The 19,947-nt window shown below is 52.4% G+C and overlaps 1 protein-coding gene across 3 annotated transcripts in view; it reads left to right on the forward strand.

Annotated features, from left to right (window-relative positions):
* Window positions 1–11,008, forward strand: part of RGS9 (regulator of G protein signaling 9) — a 51,666-nt gene extending 40,658 nt beyond the window's left edge. For 2 of the 3 annotated variants that reach the window (XM_036341820.1, XM_036341819.1), the window contains exons 15-19: window positions 49–187; window positions 2,430–2,515; window positions 6,320–6,437; window positions 9,673–10,148; window positions 10,606–10,835. In XM_036341820.1, the coding sequence (XP_036197713.1) occupies window positions 49–187; window positions 2,430–2,515; window positions 6,320–6,437; window positions 9,673–10,148; window positions 10,606–10,741 (955 nt within the window). In that variant the 3' untranslated portion in view covers window positions 10,742–10,835. Of the gene's footprint in view, window positions 1–48; window positions 188–2,429; window positions 2,516–6,319; window positions 6,438–9,672; window positions 10,149–10,605 lie in introns of all 3 variants that reach the window. The other variant, XM_036341821.1, reaches the window with a different exon arrangement.
* The last annotated feature ends 8,939 nt before the right edge of the window (window positions 11,009–19,947 follow it).

The raw sequence follows: 19,947 nt of genomic DNA on the forward strand, positions 1-19,947 counted from the left end.
CCGACTTGTTTTAGTTACTTTTTGCTAACATTTCCCTCCCCGCCCCAGGCTATTCCTGGCCCCAGGTGCGAGGCGGTGGATCAACATTGATGGCAAAACCATGGACATCACGGTCAAGGGGCTGCGGCACCCCCACCGCTACGTGCTGGACGCTGCGCAGACCCACATTTACATGCTCATGAAGAAGGTTGGTCTTTGCTGATAATGCTGGGTGTGGGGATGGGGCAGGGAGCCCTTCCCTCCCAGGTGCCTGGAGAGTTCTTTAGATATGGGGGGCAAGGGACACGGCATGTGGCTACCGCTTTGCGGGCATTGTCTCCCTAAAAGCTGTCTCTTCCATCTGTGCCCTGGGCTGGAACCCCCTTCAGCCCCCAAGCTCGCTGGCTGGGAGGACCCCCATAGATGCCTGAGGGCTTACAAGTCGCAGTCCGCTCAGCAAAGCAAGGAACTTTGCATCAAAGACAACCCACGAGGTGGGGACGGCTTCTCCAGAGCCTAGCAGTTTGCTGGGGTCCCCCAGAGGTGGAGCCCGGATTCAAGCTGCGACCCTCGGAGCCCAAGGCTGAGCCCTTCCTCCCTCCCGTGGGTGGCGGCAGTCCTGGTGGCCCTGCCCGAGCAGATGCACCACAGGCGGGTTTCGTGTGTGTGATGGTGGTAAAACCCCGGGAGAATTCAGACGGCCTTCTGGGTTACTAATAAAAAGTGAACATGGGAGTTTGCAGGACGTTGTTTAAAAAAGAAACAGGCACCTGAGAGAAAATCAATCACTTAAAAATTTCCTTTCCCTTTCCATTCTTTGATATGAAAGTTACACAGTATCTATTACTGTTTTATTATTTTAAAGTTTAAAAGTTAGTATTTTTGTTCTTTTAAATTTTATTTTTCAATTATAGTTTATATTCAATATTTTGTATTAGTTTCAGGTGCACAGTGTAATGGTTAGATAATAATGAACTTTACACAGTGTCCCCCGATATTTCCAGTGCCCACCTGGCACCACACATAGTTATTGCAATGTTATTTCGATCACTTTCTTAAGAAATTAGAATTTGGGGCTCAGGCTTAGCCTTCGAGGAGTTGTCTAGTATGGTTGCCAACCGGGTGCCACGCCCAACGAGACTTCCTTCTGTAGCTTCAACTTCTCATACAGCAATTATTCCTTCGATGGCAAAGTATCTCTAGAAACTTTGTTACATGATGTAGGTTTGTGTGAGTATCATTTTTCTATTAGTTTCCCTTATTATATTTCTTTTACTTTGCCGTTTGTGCTTATTGCATTGGAAAGAAATGGTTTTACTTCGCTTTGAAAATATGGAACAATTTAAATATTCTACCAAGCCAGATTAGCCATTTTTCACCATTCATTTTTTCATTAGCGGGTTTTTCTGTGCTTCCCTTATAAGAGGACTTACAGCGGGATTTCTTTAATGATGGTCTTCCTTGGTGTAATTTAAAATACATTTTGATTCTTAAAAAAACACATTTTGATTCTTAAAAAAAAAATTTAGGGAGACAGCCAGAGAGGCCAGCTACTAGCCAGAACAAAACAGAGTCCTGGGTAACTTCATAATGATATATACAGGGGTGGGCAAGTGTAGGTTACAGTTGTGAGTACTCGAAACACAGAGATAATAAAGCGATTGCAATAATCATAACCTGCATGTTGTTTTCCGTACGAACAACCGGGAGCCACCACTCAGTCCTTGAAATGGCGCTCCTTCAACAAATAGCGAGAATCCGCGATCCCTGGTGGTCGCTGTGGGCTTTGCCCCGTATTTGCTGTGACTAGACTGGCTTGGAGTGTGCTTGGAAGTAGCCAGCATTCATGACGCGACGGCTCTGAACCTGTAAGGGTCCCAGGAACTAGCCACACGGGAGGAGTCTGAGCCTGGGTCTTTGGGTTTCTCTTGCCCTCACACCCACACTCAGGGCAGAAAGGGGAGGTTGGCAGCTTCGGCGTGGGCTCCATGCTCATGCTGCTCATCTCCACTGGAAGGAGGTATTGGGTGGCGCAGGCTGGCTGCAGGGTCCTCTTGTCTCAAGCTTGCTTCGCTGAAGAGCCTGGACGTGGGTTTTGGGAGGGGGCTACAGACTCCGATGACCGAACCTCAAGTGCAGACCAATCAGCTGGAGGCTTGTGAAGACTCAGGTCATCCCACCCCCAGAGCTTCTGGTTCAGTAGGTCTGGGGTGGGCCTGGGAAGGTGCACGTCTAGCACGTTGCCAGGTGAACACGGGGCTGCTGGTCGGGACCACACTTGAGATCCGTTGCTTTGGACACACACGGGCATAAATGCCTTTCACGCAAGGAGACACATGCTCTTAACCTCGCCATCTAATTGCCGAGGGAGGGCTTGAAAATGGCAAGCGTGTTCATTTGATTTGACATGTTCCCTCTCGTAATTACTGTTTTTCTCTCGTTCCCTCTAGGATTCTTATGCTCGCTATTTGAAATCTCCCATCTATAAGGAAATGCTGGCCAAAGCTATTGAACCTCAGGAAACCACCAAGAGAAGGCAAGTGGAATGGCCTGTGGTTGCTGGTTGCCTGCTGTTCTTGTTGACAGAGAATCGAGGGTCTCTTCCAGCCCAGTGGCCATGGTTGAGAGATGTTTCTTTGATGGAAATATTGGGGACTGGGAAGTATGTATCCAGGTATGATTGCCTCATTGCCCTCAGAATGCCCTGAAATCATCCTAGCAAGATTTCCTTCGTCATTACTGCCAATGAGTTTTCTTCCCCTTGTGCTGGTTTGAAAGAATCTTATCAGACTTATAGTTATACTTATCACAAACTAGAGGGCCGGTGCACGAATTCGTGCATGGGTGGGGTCCCTTGGGGTGGCCTAAGGAGATCGGGCCCCAGCTCATGCCCCCAGCCTCGCAGCCCCAGCTTGCGCCCCGAGCCTTGCAGCCAGCAGCCCCACCTGACACCCCGCCTTAGCCTGGCACCTCCCACTTACCTGCTCCACCATCCTGCCATGGTCCCACTCACATCAGGGCCCATCGGTCCCGGCAGCGCCTCCACTGCTGCCCACTGCCAGTGCTGCGTTGCTGACACCCGCCATGTTTTGCACCGCCCCCTGGTGGTCAGCGCACGTCATAGCGAGTGGTCAAACTCCCAATCGAACAGCCGCCTGAGGGGACAAGTTGCATATTAGGCTTTTATTATATAGGACAGAAGCAACTCATTGGTGTTTTTTTTTAATTTATTTTTTTTATTTTTTTAATATTTTTTTTAATATATTTTATTGATTTTTTACAGAGAGGAAGGGAGAGAGATAGAGAGTTAGAAACATCGATGAGAGAGAAACATCGATCAGCCGCCTCCTGCACATCTCCTACTGGGGATATGCCTGCAACCCAGGTACATGCCCTTGACCGGAATCGAACCTGGGACCTTTCAGTCCGCAGGCTGACGCTCTATCCACTGAGCCAAACCGGTTTCGGCTCATTGGTGTTTTTTAAACTAAAACAATTTTGTTTTTATTTTTTGTAACTCATTGGTTTTTTAATATATATATAATTGATTTCAGAGAGGAAGGGAGAAGGAGAGAGAGATAGAAACATACATGATGTGAGAGAATCATTGATTGGCTGCCTCCTGCATGCCCCACAACCTGGGCATGTGCCCATGACCGGAAATGAACCTGGGACCCTTCAGTCTGCAGGCTGATGCTCTATCCACTGAGTCAAACTGGCAAGGGCCAGTTTTTTAGTTGCGACACTTCTCCACCTTCCTAATGTATGGGGATTCATTTAGCCACATCTTTGTATCCTTGTAATGTCCTAAGACCTTATAGAGAACAGCAGAATATACCACAAGAGAAATGGTTGGTTAGGGGAAACGAACAGTGACGTTCCAAGTATTCTTGGGGACCCTTTCAGTGTCTGTCAGTCAGCACCTTCCCCTACCCCTTCCTCACTGGAGATGCAGATCATCTCAGCTGGCAGAGCCCTGGCACGAAGCACGAAATCGTGTTCTGAGGGGGCAGTTTGAGCTCTCCTTTTGGCAAAAAGGAACCTCTATGGCAGCAATTTTTGACCTTTGTCATCTCATGGCACACATAAACTAATTACTAAAATTCTGCAGCACACCAAAAATATATTTTTTATCGAGTTGACAAAAAAGTTATTATTTTGATTGATTTACAAAAAAATAATAATAGTAATCACCTACCCTTTTTGCTCCAAAATTACTTAAAAAAATCAGGTGATCAGGTGCCTCTACTTGTATGTAAGGATTTGTGGTACCAAGAATTAACCAGTCAGATGCAACTGGATTATGCAACGTGACCAATAAGATGCAACTCTGTGCTTGGCTGGCGTGGCTCAGTGGTTGAGCATCGACCTATGAGCCAGGAGGTCACAGTTGGATTCCCGGTCAGGGCACATACCCAGGGTGTGGGCTCGATCCCTGGTTTGGAACGTGCAGGAGGCAGCCAATCAATGACTCTCTCTCATCATTGAGGTTTCTCTCTCTTTCTCCCTCTCCATTCCTCTCTGAAATACATACATACATACATACATACATACATACATATGTGTGTGTGTGTGTGTATATATGTGTGTGTGTGTGTGTGTGTGTGTATATATATATAAAATGCAACTCAGTTATATGACCTATATATTTATGGCTCAAGACAGGGCATTCACACCGGACAGCTATTGCTGTGTTGGCTGTTGTTATTTTTTATTCGACAACCTTAGGGAAAAGAGGTCAGCGCCCCTGACTAGAGAGCCCGGCATCGCATGTTTTAAGCATCCCTGCAGCTCACCGGCTGAAAATCTCCGATCGATGGGGATGGAAGATTCTAAAGAGTAACCAAAGACGCAGGACTTCGGCGGAGGCGTTCCCAGCGCCGATGCATGACCTGTCCCCGCCGCGTTAGTAAATGTTCCCGCTTGCCAGCTCAGCCCACGCTGGGCTCCTATCCAGCATCTCCAGTCAATTCAAAAGAACGGTGGTTGGACCGGAGCCTTTATCAAAGGAGCTTTAAAAAAAAAAAAAGGCCCAACCCGGTTTCATTCTGGAGGATAATGGCGCTGTTATGAAAAGGAGAGAAAGGAGGTCTCTGTGGTGCCATTCTTCTCGGTTTCCCGGGGAAGGAAGGGAGTTCAGGGTCCCTGGGGATTTGAAAGCTTCTCCTTTAAGCCACAAGAAAGGACCATAATCGCTCCGCAAGTCCTGCAGGAAGTAGTGGGGAAGGAGGGGAGTCTCGCACGGCTCTCTCCAGAGGCTCTGTGAGCTGGGGCACGCTGAGAAGTCAGCGGGATCTCCTCCTGGGTGCGGGTGCCAGGAGGGCATCAGGCCCCAGGGACAGCGCGAGGCGCTGTGTTGGAGCCGGGCGATGCTGTTACTGCTGCTGTGGGTGGGAACACGCGTGGGAATGCTTTGGTGACATTGAAGCTCCGCCTGTGACTGTGTGGGATTATGGCGGGTGTGAGTTCGTTCCATGATTTGCAGGAATAAGACGATGTGTAAAACTTAATTTTTCTAGAGCAAATTACATCGAGCTCTCCGCCTTCCCTTGGCAGGGCTGGTGGGAGATTTACTATCAGGCATGCCTTCCTGTTGGGGAGCCCTCTTTCTCCCTAGGGGAGATAGAGTTCTACAGGCTCCTGTAGTCCAGAGATTTGGGGACATCCTAGGGTTTAAGTCTACCCTTGCAGCTAAATGCTTGTTTCCAAGCCTGTGGGTGGCTTAGCTGCTCTCTCTCCTCCGTATGAGTCAGAGCGTTGTCCTGGCTTCTTCCAAGGCCATGGTCAAGAGAGTTTGGTCCCAGGAATCCATGTTTAACCTCTGTGGGAGGTTCTGACTCCCTGGGTGCACGTGCATGAGGCCAACAGCTCCCCAGCCCTCTTCAGGCCCCTTTCCCCTTTCTCGGCCCACTGACCTCTTAACCAGCCCAGCTCTTCTCCTTCCCAGAGCCTTGGCTTTTGAAAACAAATGCTCCAACTCTCCCTTGAGGCAAGAACCCAAACCCTCCTCGCTCCCTCCTTCAGGAAGAGCCTGCCGGAAGTTAAGATGACAGGTTGATTTCTAAAGATTGTAGGTGTGTCTAATTGTCACCATCAAGGCAGGCTCTCTTGTGCCTAGCCTAAAATCGGATGGCAGTTGGGACCCATTCTGGGCCCAGGCTCTAAGGGAAAAGAGCTGAGGTCGGACACACCTCTGAGAGCCCCACCTGAAGTTCACCAGGAGCATGAGGAACAAGTCCGGTTCTGGCCTCCCAGCCCCACCTCCAAGCCAGGTGTGGAGAGGCCATTGTTGGGCAAGCCTGTGGCTTTCTGCTAACCACCCCGCTGTCCCTCCTTCCAGCTCCAGCCTCCCATTTATGCGGCGTCACCTGCGCTCCAGCCCGAGCCCCGTCATCCTGAGGCAGCTGGAGGAGGAAGCCAAAGCTCGGGAAGCAGCCAACACGGTGGACATCACCCAGGTCCTGAGCAAGCTGGACCGTAGGAGCCAACTCAAAAGAGAGCTGCCTCCTAAATAAACTTGCCATTGCTGGGGGTGGCGGGGGCAGGCGCGTGGGAGAGGCAAGCAAAGGCAGGGTCAGAGTCTAGAAGAGTCCATCCCCGATCAGTGGGGCCGCGGGGTACACAGGTCCAGCCCATATTTCTCTGACCTCCTTCATGGTGGGCTTCCCAGTACCACGGCAACGCGAGCTTAGCTCTCTCACCCCAACAACCAAGGGGCAGTGGTGGGGGGAGGTCACCTGACTCAGTTGCTGTGTGACCACCTATCTCACCATAGGCGGTCCTGGTAGTGAGAACCATAGAGAATACAGGCTGATTTGTGTTCCACCATTTGCTTTGAAAAATTAAAGAGAAGGCCTCTCCGTCCCCTACTCAGCCCAGGCATAGCTCTTTCAGGCACATTTGTTTCAAACAGCTTAGCGAAGCGCCTCATCCCATCTTATCTCTCCAATTTAAACGTCGCTTCTAAAGCAGTTGGAGATCCTGCCAAGAGACCAGTGGTAGGGTTTCCCTATAGATGCTTGTCACTGCACACCTCTGTCACACCTGCCTGGAAAGGCCCTGCTAAGACATGTCTGTTGAGCTAGTTCTTACAATTACTGAGTGTGGGTGGGCCAGAGACAAGAAAATATCAGTAGGGTGCTTAGGACAATGCCTGGCATGTAATAAGTGCTCAATAAATGCTAGCTGCTGATGTTATCAGCACAACAATTATAACCATCAGCATCACCACCATCATCACCATCCTTACTATCATCCCTACCATCACCAGCATCCTCACCATCACCTGCATCATCATCACCATCATCCTCATCATCACCACCAGCAGCAGCAGTACCATCATGATCATCCTCACTGTCACTATCATCACCTCATCATCATCATCACCATCCTCCTCACCATCCCTAGTATCTTCATGGTCTTAGAGTAAGCGTGTGCTTTCTTATACCTGCCAGTGTTGTCTGATACAGCGATTTGTTATTTTTTAATATGTAGGGCATTTCCTGAGGGATACCCAAACCATCTTTCTTCTCTTCTCTCTCAAAGTCTTGTGGGGTAGCCCTCCCAGCTCTCTAGGGACCATGAGGATGTATTTAAGGGGAGGGGATTAGGGTGTTGGTGTCCTGTCCTCTGCCTGCAGCTCCTGTGAGAGGACTGGCTAGCAATCGTATAGTGACTGGTCAGTCCTTTGGCCCTGAGCTCCATGGCGAAGTAAAGGTCCAAATGCGAAGGAATGTGCTGGGCTGAGGATGAGAGGAGGTGCTCACCCATGTGGCTTTTCCTTCCTGGGGCCAACTTTACGCATTGGCTTTTGGGGACGGTGAGGAAAGGGCGAGTGAGAAGGGACTGGAGGGGTTGATGGTGCACACTGCGTGCTCAACCTGAATGCAGCCCTCTCCTCACCTGCCTGCTCCCAGGAAGTAGGAGTTCAGGTGGCACAGTTCTCATTGGAATTCTCACCCAGTTTCTGGATGGAAAATGAATCACGCCTCTTGCACCATCTGCTTTGCCTTTCATTTCAATCCTGTGATTGTGTCCTCATGTCAACGCACCTGCCCATTTCATGCTCCTTCCCCCACTTCTCTGGGTTCCCTTGTATAATAAAACAGCAGCACAAAACCAAACCAAGCCAAGCTCACCTTCACTGCGTCTCTGTGTGTCTCATTTCTTCGCCATGTGCCTTGCATGCCACTGCTTTGCTGCTTCACACCAATGGAGGGTGTGGCGTGGGCTGGAAGGGCTGGGTCTCCAAGTGCAAGCCCCAGGCCTCTGGGGGAGGAGTGGCCAAGGTCATGGAGGTGGGGGTAGGAAAGGCATCCTGCTTAGAGTGTCCAGGGCCAGTTGGGCGAATGGCTATTGGCCCAGAAGGAAGGACCTTCTCAGGCCTGAGAGGACAGGGAAGTGAAGCAGGACAGTGGCCACCTTCCTTACCTGTACTGTCCTTCATCCTGGAAAAGAGAAGGAGCTGGGGAAGGAGTGAGGTGGGGGAGAGGGCACAGAATGGGGGGGGGGAGTTTGGGGGGGGGCTCCTCCTATCATAAGCTGTGTGATCTTGGTCAAGTTGCATCATCTCCACCAGCCTCAGTATTTTTACCTGTAAAGTGGGGATTATAACAGGAGGTTATCACTAATTCTGAGTAAGTAGGGTTCAAGCGAATGGACCAGGTGGGGTGTCCTCAGTCAGTTAGTTGAGAGCGGAAGAGCACTTTGATGTCTTTATTTCTCCTAACAAGGCTTACTTCGTGGGTTTGGTGTTTTAGTTCACTCTCCAGGACCCCATGTCCTCTCCAAACCCCACAGGCAATGGGACGGCGACATGCGACATGCATCAGCACCTCCTCAGGTCCTTTCAGGAGGGGACACAGCAAACCCCTCCCATGACCCTGGGAAGGGAAGAGAGGACAGAGGGGAGCCTCCCTGGACTTTCCGATTTTAATTTTCCAGCTCAGACAGGCTCTCTCAGGCTCCTTTGGCTGAAGCACGCCTGACCCGCCCTCCCGCCCCGGTGCTACCAGGGAGGTTGAGGCACTTCTCCAATGAGTAGCCTCCCCGCCCCATATTGCCTGCCTCCTCCTCCTGGCTTGTCCAGGTCCCCACACAGTCTTTCCCCCCAACCACCTGCTCTGCCCGCAGGAGGCACGGGGAGGTGCTGGGTCCAAGCCATCCATCCCTCAGGTGTGTCTGTGGACACAGGTAGGGGTTCAGGTCAGCGTGGGTGGTCTCAGGCCTGGAAGAGTCAGCCAGGCACCAGCTGGGGCTTCTCCTGCCACCTCTGTCACTCTAGTAAAATGTTTCCGATGCCTCCAGCCCTGAGGGTGGGAACCAAGGATAGAGAAGGGATGATGGTGTCTGGCAGGTACTAAGCATTGCTCACTGGGGGACTGGGCCTGAGTGGGGGTTGGAAATTCACCCGGCCACACCCAGCATCCCAGGCCTGGAGGATGACCAGTCTGTGCCTTGGGATGCAGTGCCCCCGTCTGGGGACCATGGCCAGGGCTTAGGACAGGGCTTGGCAGAAGGCCTGTGTCTGTGCCAGCATCACAGGTGGCTTTGGGGGCCCTTCCCAACTTCCCAGGTGAAGCCACTCCAGACCTGTGCTTTGGGCACGGGCAGGGGCTGAGTGAGCAGGGGGCAGCCCCTGTGCCCTTCGACCAGCCACCCAACTCACTCTGAGCTCTCTTTCCTTCCCTGCAGCCTGGCCAGCACACTGCTCCCAGCCCCCACCTGGCCGTGTACACGGGGACTTGCGTGCCCCCCTCTCCTTCCAGCCCCTTCTCCTCCTCCTGCCGCTCCCCCAGGAAGCCCTTCCCCTCGCCAGGCCGCTTCATGCGGAGGCCCAGCAGCACCGTCTGCCCCTCGCCCATCACGGTGGCTGTGGAAGGCTCGGAGCAGAAGGGCGAGGCCGGTGGGTCCAGTGCCGGCCCAGGACCCTCCAATGCAGACACCAGCGAGGCCTCCGCCGACTGCCCCTGGCCCCGGCCCCCGCCCAGGGCCCCTCTCAAGGCCCGCATGGCTGTGTCCTTCAGCAGTTTTCTGAGACGAGGCTGTTTGGCCTCCCCCGTCTTTGCCAGGCTCTCGCCCAAGTGCCCCCCTGTGTCCCATGGGAAGGTGCAGCCCCTAGGGGATGTGGGTCAGCAGCTGCCACGGCTGAAATCCAGGAGAGTGACAAAGTGAGAACCAGTGTGGGGGGGTGCTATGCATGTGTATGCATGTGTGTGGGTATGTGAGCACATGTCTGTTGGTACACATGTGCATTTGTGTGCATGTGTCTGTGGGCATGTGCATGTGTGTATGGCGTGCATATGTCTGTGGGTGTGCACATATGTGCATGTGTGCATATGCCTGTGGGTATGTGCATGTGTGTATGTGTGCACACATGCCTGTGGGCATGTGGATATGCACACGTATATGTGGGTGTGTGCATATATGTGCATATGGCTGTGTGTGCATATGTGTGTACATATCTCTGGGTGTGTGCATGTGTGTATACTAGTATATGTGCATATGTCTCTGTGTGTGCATGTGTGTGTGTATACACATATGTCTCTGGGTGTGCATGTCTACTGATTCTTTCCATTTGGTGTTCCCCCTGCACTCCCCATACTTGCTTTCCTCTTGTGTCTGTAGCTTTTTCCAGATCAAAATGGATGTGCCTGTGGAGCGTGGCACCTACCTGATGGACGCGGAGGACACGGGGCCAGGAGCCTCGGGCGACCAGGCCATCAAGAAGGAGGTCATCTGCCCCTGGGAGAGCCTGGCCTAGGGCAGAGCTGGCCGAGTCAGGGGCCTGGGACCAGCAGGTGCTCCCGGCAGACTCTGCTGGGTGAGGCAAGGGGACGTGCTCTCGAACCTCAGTGCATTAAGATCATACTTGGGGGCCGAGAGATGAGATGACGTGGACTTGGGGGAAGCGTGCTTTGTCTGGGCTCCAGTGGCCAATTCCCTCCCACCCTCTGACCTTCCCCCCTTTGGCATGTGGATAAAACGACTTTACTTGCTGCCTTAAAACCGATAAAAGGTTAACTTGTAAGAGTCTCTGGGAGTGAAATGTCAGTGTGTGTCAGGTTTTCTTGGTTATTTATGAGCTATCAAGTGGCTTGTGCGTGATGCTTTAGCCATGGCCAGGGAGAGGCCCTAGAGTGTGACACCCCCCAGGAAGGGGGCTGGGGAAAGGCGGCCTTCTAGAATGCCAGGTGTGCTGCCCAGACCCACCAAGAAGCAGATGCCAAGGCGGGGTTAGGTGGGCAAGGGCTCTGTTGGGGAAACACCTGGGAAGAATAAGGAGTAGGAGCTGGTGAAGCGGCGAGGGCCTTCGGACCATGACGCTGGGCTGACCTCTGGGGAGGGAGAAGTGGGCGGGGAGAGTCTCTGATGGAAGCCCGGTTCCAAGGAAGTTTTGGCCAGGCTGTTGGGGTGTCCCTCAGCCAGAGCCACTGTCGGAGGTGTCCTGTGTCTTGTTCTCTGCATTAGCGCCCTCACCAGGCAAGGCCATTGGCTGGGAGCACCTATGGGAAGCCCGGCCCTGAGCAGGAGGTCTGAGCGCGCACTCGTGCCTGCTGTACCCATCCAGTGGGCCCTCTGCAGGGCGGGCCTCAGTGTGCCCCTCCCAGCTCTCCTCCAGACATTCACGCAACAAGTCTTCATCCCCTGCCGTGTGGCAGGCACTGTGCTAGGCCCCGGGGATGCAGCAGTGACTGTTGCTGCATGGAACTCATCTAGAGCAGTGGTTCTCCGCCGGGGGACAACATTGCCTCTGGGGGACACTGAGCCGTGCCTGGAGACAGCCTCTGTTGTCAGGACTGGCTGGGGAGCTACCTGCATCGAGTGGGTAGAGGCCAGGGATGCTGTGAACACCCTAGCATGCGCAGGACGGCCCCTATCCCTCCACAACAAAAGGTTACCTGGTCTGATATCGGGGGCCCCTGCCCAGAACCCTGAGATAAACGATAGGCCACGCCCTGCCCTGCGATGCTGAGCAGGTGCCTGGTGTCACCTGTTTCTGCCCACAGCCCTGCGGCGTTGCCCGAGGGGTCCTGCTGGGATCCGGTTTGGACTGGACAGTGGGTTGAGATGAAGGGTTGCAGGGCGAGTAAAACGTTTCCTGAAGGACGCATGGGAAGTCATCCTGAGAAAAAGAAGTTCAAGGGGTTTGCCCAACCACTCATTGTGCCCCCCCCCCCTCATCCTCCACTTCATCGGAATTCAATTAGCAGGGCCCCACATTTGCTTTTAACCTCGGCAACTGACCTCCTTTAGCCCATAAATACTGGGGCCGCTGAGTCACCCGTTGGCGCACTTCTAAGTATGAGTGGCGGGTCGGTGCCTGGCCAAAGCCTGGGCTCGCCGACCCTGCAGGAAACACAGGCTTTGAGGTTTAGATTCTACAGAACCCACTCCCGTGGGCTCACAAAAGGCCACTCACCTTGGGGTCAGGAACTTTTCTACCAGAATAAGTGACATAGGCCGGGTCCTTCTTGGAAGATGCGGGGGCCAGTGAACGTGATGCCTTTTTGCGAAGCTGCTCTGAAATGAGATGGAAGGAAAGCAATCCATACCCTTTGTTGACCAGCAACAGTGTCCGGGAAGAAGGAGGAGCTCAGCCCCGAACCTGCACAGAGGGTGGCAGGGCTCCGCTCCTACGCCGCCAGGATTCTAAAGAGAAGCCGGGCCCATGTGGGTCTCAGTAACAATGACCAGAGCCTGAAGGAGTCACTGGTTGGACCAGCTGAGGCCCAGGCTAAACTGCAGTGACAAAGAGACCCCAGAGGGAAGGAAGTTCCAACATGAAGGAGTTTCTGCCTCTGTTACCACATTGTCCAAAGGCCAGGAGCATTGGGGCGAGTGGATTCCGGGGAGGGGAGGGAATCCAGGGCCGGGTTTCTTTTGTTGTTGTTGCTAATCCTCACCCGAGCATATTTTTCCATTGATTTTTTTTTTTTTTTAAGAGAGAGTGGAAGAGAGAGGGAAAGACAGAGAGAAACATCGATGTATGAGAAACACATCGATTGGTTGCCTCCTGTACGAACCCCGACCAGGGCCCAGGCTGGGGAGGAACCTGCAACCAAGGTACCTGCCCTTGACCAGAATCGAACCTGGGACCCTCAGGTCCTAGGCCAACGCGCTATCCACTGAGCAAAACTGGCTAGGGTAGGACTGGTATATTTTAATCTCGTTTCTCCACATGTGTATATGCAGGCACCCAGGGCCCCACATTACACCCTGGCATGTGTGTGCATGGAGCATGTGTGTGGAGTGTCTGAGGAAGCCCCCTAGTCACTAGTCTGATGATTCTCCTTTGGGGAACCTGGAAAGGCCCCGAGTCCAGGACACACCCAGGACACACCCAGGCCAGTCATGTCAGAGTCTCAGGAGGTGGACAGAGGACCAGGATTTATTTATTTTTTTTGCAGCCTTTCCCACGGCCTGGGCTACTCCCGCCCACGTGGTGAGCACGTCATTGGAACCTCGGCAAGCGCTTGGTAGCTGCTGTTGTATTCTCAGCCTTTGGGGCCACCGCAGAAATGGAGACAGAACACAGCCTGTTTTCATAGCCCATCACGTTGGTCAGTGTCAGGGATGTGCTCACGTTCCTTCCGGTGAAAACCTACCAGCAGAGCAGTGTCTCCAGGAGTCCTAAGGCGGCTGTGGGAGGGGACACTGGGTGGCCCTCGTGAGGCTGTGACGTCGTTGAGCCCGAGAGGAGACCGTGCTGTCCCTGGGTCAGTTGCCAGGAAAGAGAAGAAGAAGGATTTTTAGAGTCTGTACTGGCCAAGTACTCCGAGGTCCCTGGGTGCCCAGGTGAGCTGGGACAGGGAGGGGACATGGGACTTCTGCTCACCTCGGCCTCCGAGACCCAGCCCTCCGCTCTGGGCACCGGCTCCTCCTCGAGCTTCACCAGAAGAGGGAGTCCGAGGCTCACGCATCCCCAAAGGGAGGTGGCTGGGATTTCCCCTTAAAGATGCAGAGCCTGTGCAGGAGAAGAAGGAAGAGGGACTTAGAGACAGGTGCTCTCCTCTGTGTTGGGGGGGCCGGGGGGCAGTGGCAGCAGTGGGAGGGACTGTGAGCGTTGTCCCCCTGTCCTCAGCCCCAGAGCCCCTGAAGCTGGGCGAGGTGGGGACCTTGGGAGAGAGGAGCCTCTCGCTGGGCCTCGGGCTCCTGGCAATGACCTTGGCTGCGGGCCCCTGCAGGGTCCTCCTGGCTGCTGAGCCCCATGGGGCCGAGGGGCCGATGCTCTCTGTTCCTGATGGCTGAGGGCGAGGGTGGGACTCTCTGCAGAAAAACTTCTGCGGAAAGAAAACTCCTCCTTCCCCTGCAGACCACAGCCAATAGAATTCCTCCCTTTTGGGTCCTCTCTTTGGGTTAAGCTCTGACTCCTAGGACTGGAAACCCATAAACTTCATCTTTCACTCCTCGGCCTGAGGGATGTGCCAGCCCCTTGTTGAGCTGGAGAAGCTGGGGGGCTGGGGCACCCAGAGGGCCCACAGTGGGGTGACATAAGGGTAACAAATGGGGTCAAGAAACAAGCTTTTCTGCTGATGGGAGGGACCTGTGTATGGCCCTATGACGGACCGAGGGAGGGGCAGCTCATTCTCTTCTCAGGAAGTAGCAAGAGGGTATTCAAAGGCCCTTGTGAGGGGGAGGCGTATATCAGGGGCAGCTGGGTTGGGTTTAGGTGCTGGTGTGTCAGCATCTGCCACGTCCAACGAGGGGAGGGAGTCTGCCCACGTGCATGGAGGTGTGTGAGCATACCTGCGTGTGTGCACACGTGTATATGCAGGCACCCAGGGCCACACATTATAATCCTGACATGTGTGTGCATGGAGTATGTGTCTGGGGCGTCTGAGAAAGTCTTGCTGGTCCCAGACTGTGGCTGTGTGTGCTGAGGAGCGTGTGGTAGGGAGGCCAGAACCCTATGAAATTAATCTCAGCACACGTACCTTCCATGCCATGCAAAAGAACAGGGCGAGGTACTATCCGGAAGGCACAGCGTGAAGACGACGTCCACCTCTGTACGGAGCCGACAGCAAACATCTGGGATTCCGTTCCTGGAGGCCCAGGGGACAAGGACAAAGCAAACGTATCTCAGCCAGCCGGGAAGCAGGGCTGCCCATTTTGAGAGCACAGCGAGGCTCGCTCCCAGGAGGGCCCAAGCGCCTGGACACATCCTTGGCTCCTGCTGTGGGTGCTGTTCATCAGGTGTCAGGGAGACCCAGAGTACAGCGTTCTCGGCTTTCCTGGCAGAGTCCCCAGCCCCGGTCCTTCTCTGTGCGACTCCTCCATGTCCCCGCATTCTCCTTTGGCCTCAAGGCAAAGAGACATTGAAGCATCGAAGCCACATGGCACTCGGGGATTTTCAGCCAAGTTTCTGGACGGCCGGAGTGCAGGCCCCTGTCACTGTGTCATGCTCATTGAATTTTATTTGGGGGCGTATTACTCTCATCTCAATAATTTCCCACGATGGGAAGTTCTAAAGGGCGGGAGGCCTGTCTGCAGCCTCATCTTTGTACAGAACCTCAGATAAGCACCACACCCAGCTTGGGGTCTGGGGTTTTGAAGATGCAACGTCTATGAAGATAAAAATCTCCTGATGATACAGCGACATCACTTTGTAAATTGAGGTTGATGTTTTGCACCGGTGGCCCTTTCATTATTTCACTTTAATATCTCTCATGAATCTCTAGTGTTTTTTGTTTTGTTTTGTTTTTTGAAACAGGATGAAAAGTCAACGACTTCAGAGTAGTTATTGAGCTGAAATTTCTAGTGTCTTTAAAAAAATTCTTTCTGGTATTCCCCCCCTCCCCCCCCCCCGCCCCGAAATACTAGTCATAACAGATTAGGATGGCCCCTGAATCTAGTGACGAAAATCCTCTAGGAGGAGAGAACACACAGAAACACAGAGAGGAGCCCTAGCTGGTTTGGCTCAGCAGATAGAGTGTCGGCCTGCAGACTGAAGGGTCCTGGGTTCGATTCCAGTCAAGGGCATGTACCTCGCTTGCAGGCTTCTCCCCAGCCTGGGCCCTGGTTGGGGCTCATGCAGGAGGCAACCAATCTCTCTTCCACTCTCTCTAACAAAATTAATGGAAAAATATCCCTGGTGAGGATTAAAAAAAAAGAAAGAAAGACGCACACAGAGGAAAGAAGACCATATGATGATGAGGACAGAGACTGGAGCGATGCTGCTACAAGCCAAGGAATGCTGGGAATTGCCGGGGCTACCAGGAGCTAAAAGAGGCAAGGAAGGAGCCTCCCCTAGAACTTTCAGAGGGAGCGTGGCCTTACTGACACCTTGATTTTGGACTTCTGGCCCCTGGTACAGCGAGAGAATACATTTCTATTGTTTTAGTGTGTGGCACTTCGTTACGGCAGCCACAGGAAACTCATACATTACGCTTGTATCATGCTTTGAATATTAAGTTGTTTCCAATTTTTTATGAAAACAAACAATGTTGTATTGAACATCCTGGTATATTCTGTGTGCATCTCTACAAGTACCTCCTGGGACAGAAACAAAAAAGAGGGATTGCTGGGTTAAAAAGTGTGCACACTTTATAGACCAGTCCACCTGCCCAATTGCCTTGTGAGAAGTCTAAGTTTCTGACAATGAAACTGTATGAGGGCAACCTCTCCTTACACACACCCAGAACCGATACTGACAATGTCACACAGTCCATACTGATATTTACTCAGTGAGACCACCTGGAGTCAAGCACCTTCTTCTAGAGTCCAGCAGGGCATGAGGCCAGGTATGCCAGGGCTCCTGTCCCCTTGCACAGTCCTAAGCCTGGGAGGACAGGACAGGGGGGACGATCACAGAGACCCTGGGCCATGTGCCTCCCTGCATGTCTCCTGTGGGGCATCCCAGCCCCGGCTGGGCTTTGGGTGTTTGTTTGGTGCCGTCATCAGCAGTGGTCCTGGTGCACAGCTTCACAGGAAGGGAGGGAAACTTCATCACGATCTCAGTTACAACACAACACAATTCAATACACTAATTTGTGTTGTTTCAATGTACGATTTATCCCCCCAAGAGATGGTGACATCCCCGGGATTGGGTACTACGTCAATCATCTTTGCATGGATGCAAAAGATACAGAAGAGCCTGGGTTCTGCAGGGGAGAGAAATGAGGAACCGTTTTCAGCTTCCTTGTTGGATTCTGCCCTTGAGGCTGCTGGTGCCCACACGTCTTCCCCGGCAATGCCTTCTCTCTCTGGGAACAGAGTGTGATCCACTCCCCCCCTTCCCCGTATCAGGTCTCAGGATGTCAGTCGGCTACAGGGTGACCCCAGAAAACAACTCAGGTCCCTCAGGCGCATCCTGGATCCTCACTGTGGGATGTCCCACCCCAGAGAGGCTGGCTCCGGGGTTGCCGGCACAGAGGAGGCAGGTTCCGCAGATGTCTGCTTAAAATTCATGTTGCCATAGCAGCGTGGCATTAGGCCATGGGTGATCCGGCTGCACAGAGCTTTGATCTCGGGGAAGTCAGGGTTTCTTTTGCTCTTGAGCTGGTTCTGAGGGGCTACTGCCTTGGGGTCAAGCTTTGGCTTTGCTCCCGGGCCTGGGGATTGAACCAGAAGTGGAAAGTTGATGACAGGAAGACAGAGAAGGAGGCCCTCAGAAGTCGGCTAAGCCCTGAGACTGAGATCCTCATCTGGGGGAGTTGGCTTGGCACCCTCAGGGCAAGAGACCTGGGTCTGAAAAAAGAGCCCTCAGTGGGGTCTGTAATGAGGGCTGCGTCTGCTCTGCTTGACTTAAGAGGAAAGAGCAGGTGAGTGGGTTTGTGTGTGATGTTAGTAGCAGAGCTAAGGAAGAGAGCGGTTTGTCAATAGAGATGGCCTGGCTCAGCGAGTCTCCGCAACGTTAATAATGTAAGGATTTTTTTTAACACCCGTTCTGAGGACTTACTGTGCGGCTGGTGCTGGGGATGCCAGAACGGGTTGCATGGCCCCTGCCCTCAAGGACTTTCTGAGTTTTCAGGGCTCTAAAGCATTAAAATGACACGAAACGGAATGTCAGCAAGAGAGTAGCGTTTTCGAGGGGGGAAGAATCACCCCACTGGCGCCATCGGGGTTTCACAGATGAGTTCAGGTTGAACCTTACATGACGGAGGGGAAACAGGAAGCACCCCAGTTGGAGGAAACCACAGGACAACGGATGGAGACAGAGGACAGACAGGAAAGAGAGGGTTGCAGCCAAGAACCACGAGGAGTCCAGTTTATTAAAGGGACAGTAGGAAATAAAGTCCTTGACAGGTTGACCCCAGAGCTGAGCTGAGGAGAACAGACTTAGTGTGATAGGCAGTGGGGAGCCAGGGAGGGTTTCGAGCCTGGCACTAGCGGATCAAGGTCACACTTGAGAAAAATAAACCTGGGGGCAGAGTTTGGGATGGACTGGGCAGTGAAGCAACAGTAAGTTTGTGAGATCTTCATCGGCCGGAACCGGTAAGGGGACCGCACTGGGGTGCCGGCAATGAGACTGGAGAGGAAAGGACAAAACAGCCAGAGGGGTTGGCCAGACATAGGCCGTGACGTCAGGGGAAAGGAGCCGCCATTTGATGGGGCCGGAAACCAGGTGGGGGAAGGCTCGGGCGAGATAAACGCAGGATGCTGAGTTTGACGATGCTGAATGGGTCCCTGGGAGAGGAGACAGGAGTGGTGACGACGTAGTTTTTGTGGACACCCTCAGAGACGTAATGGAGATAGTGATGGCCTGGGAATAGCTGAAGGTATTGAGGGACTGAGCAGAGGGAAAGAAGAGAGAGGGCAAGAGGGTAGAAAAGCAAGTTCTGGGGGAGAGAGGAAGTGACCGTGGCCGGAGGAATACCGAGGGTTGCCCAGCAGCGTGAGGACCCACCGGTGGCTGGAGAACATGAGTTTCTGTTGAGGGCACCCAGGGAGGTGGTCAGCTGTGTGGCCGCTCCATGTCACAGTTTTCATGGGGAAATGCCTCAGCCCCGCTCCTAACTTACCTGTCCTTCAGTGCATTCGCCCGATAGGCTTACGCTACATTATTTGACCTCATAAGTCTCACTTTTGGGGAGTTTCAACCCATTCTCCTTTTTTTACTTTTTTTCCAAGACAGAGTTGAAATTCCTTGGTCATGTCATTCCTATGTTGTATGCAGAAAAGTAGGCTTTATCGTTACACAATTTTTTCTTCCACATGTCACTCTACCCCCTCCACCCATTGTGTGTGATCAGGGGCACACAAGTAATAATATTATTTTCCCTTCCCTCATACATATTTGTGATCCTATATGCTTCCTTTGTATCTCATTGGTTCCTAAACTTTGTTGTTCCACTAAAGGCCTTTTGATTATTCCATTGCATCCACATATTCCAAGTCTAAAAGGAATTAAGAAAGGGAGTTTATTTACTGTTCAGATGTTTTCCCATTTCGTTAATTAAAAATTAAGTAACTCCCAATCAGCACTTTTGATCTTTAGCTCTTCTGATCTTTCTTTCTTTTTTTTTTTAAATCCTCACCCGAGGATATTTTTCCATTGATTTTCAGAGAGAGTGGAAGAGAGAGGAAAGACAGAGAGAAATATCAATGTGAGAGAAACACACTGATTGGTTGCCTCCTGCATGTGAGGTACATGTCCTTGACTGGAATCGAACCTGGGACCCTTTGATCCAATGCTCTATCCACTGAACTGGCTAGGGCAGCTTTTCTGATCTTTTCAGGATGCTGCAAGACATTCATACGGCCGGACACCGGTGTGAGGGATGGAAAGACCAGGGATAAAGCTAGAGGGGTGAGGCAGATTATGAGCACCATTCTAAAGATGAGATTTTTCTACAAAGACAGTGGAAAGCCATAAAAAGATTTCAAATCAGGAAGGACATAATACAATTTGTATGGTTGGATGTTCTCTTTAGCAGCAATGTGCAAAGTGGGTTAGATGAACCAAGGAGGTGGTGATGAAGAAGGAGAGGAACAGAGAGATTTGAGGGATGTGTAGGCGGTAAAATC

This window comes from Myotis myotis, unplaced genomic scaffold (genome assembly GCF_014108235.1).
Source record: "Myotis myotis isolate mMyoMyo1 unplaced genomic scaffold, mMyoMyo1.p scaffold_m19_p_17, whole genome shotgun sequence".
NCBI classification, from domain to species: Eukaryota; Metazoa; Chordata; class Mammalia; order Chiroptera; family Vespertilionidae; genus Myotis; species Myotis myotis.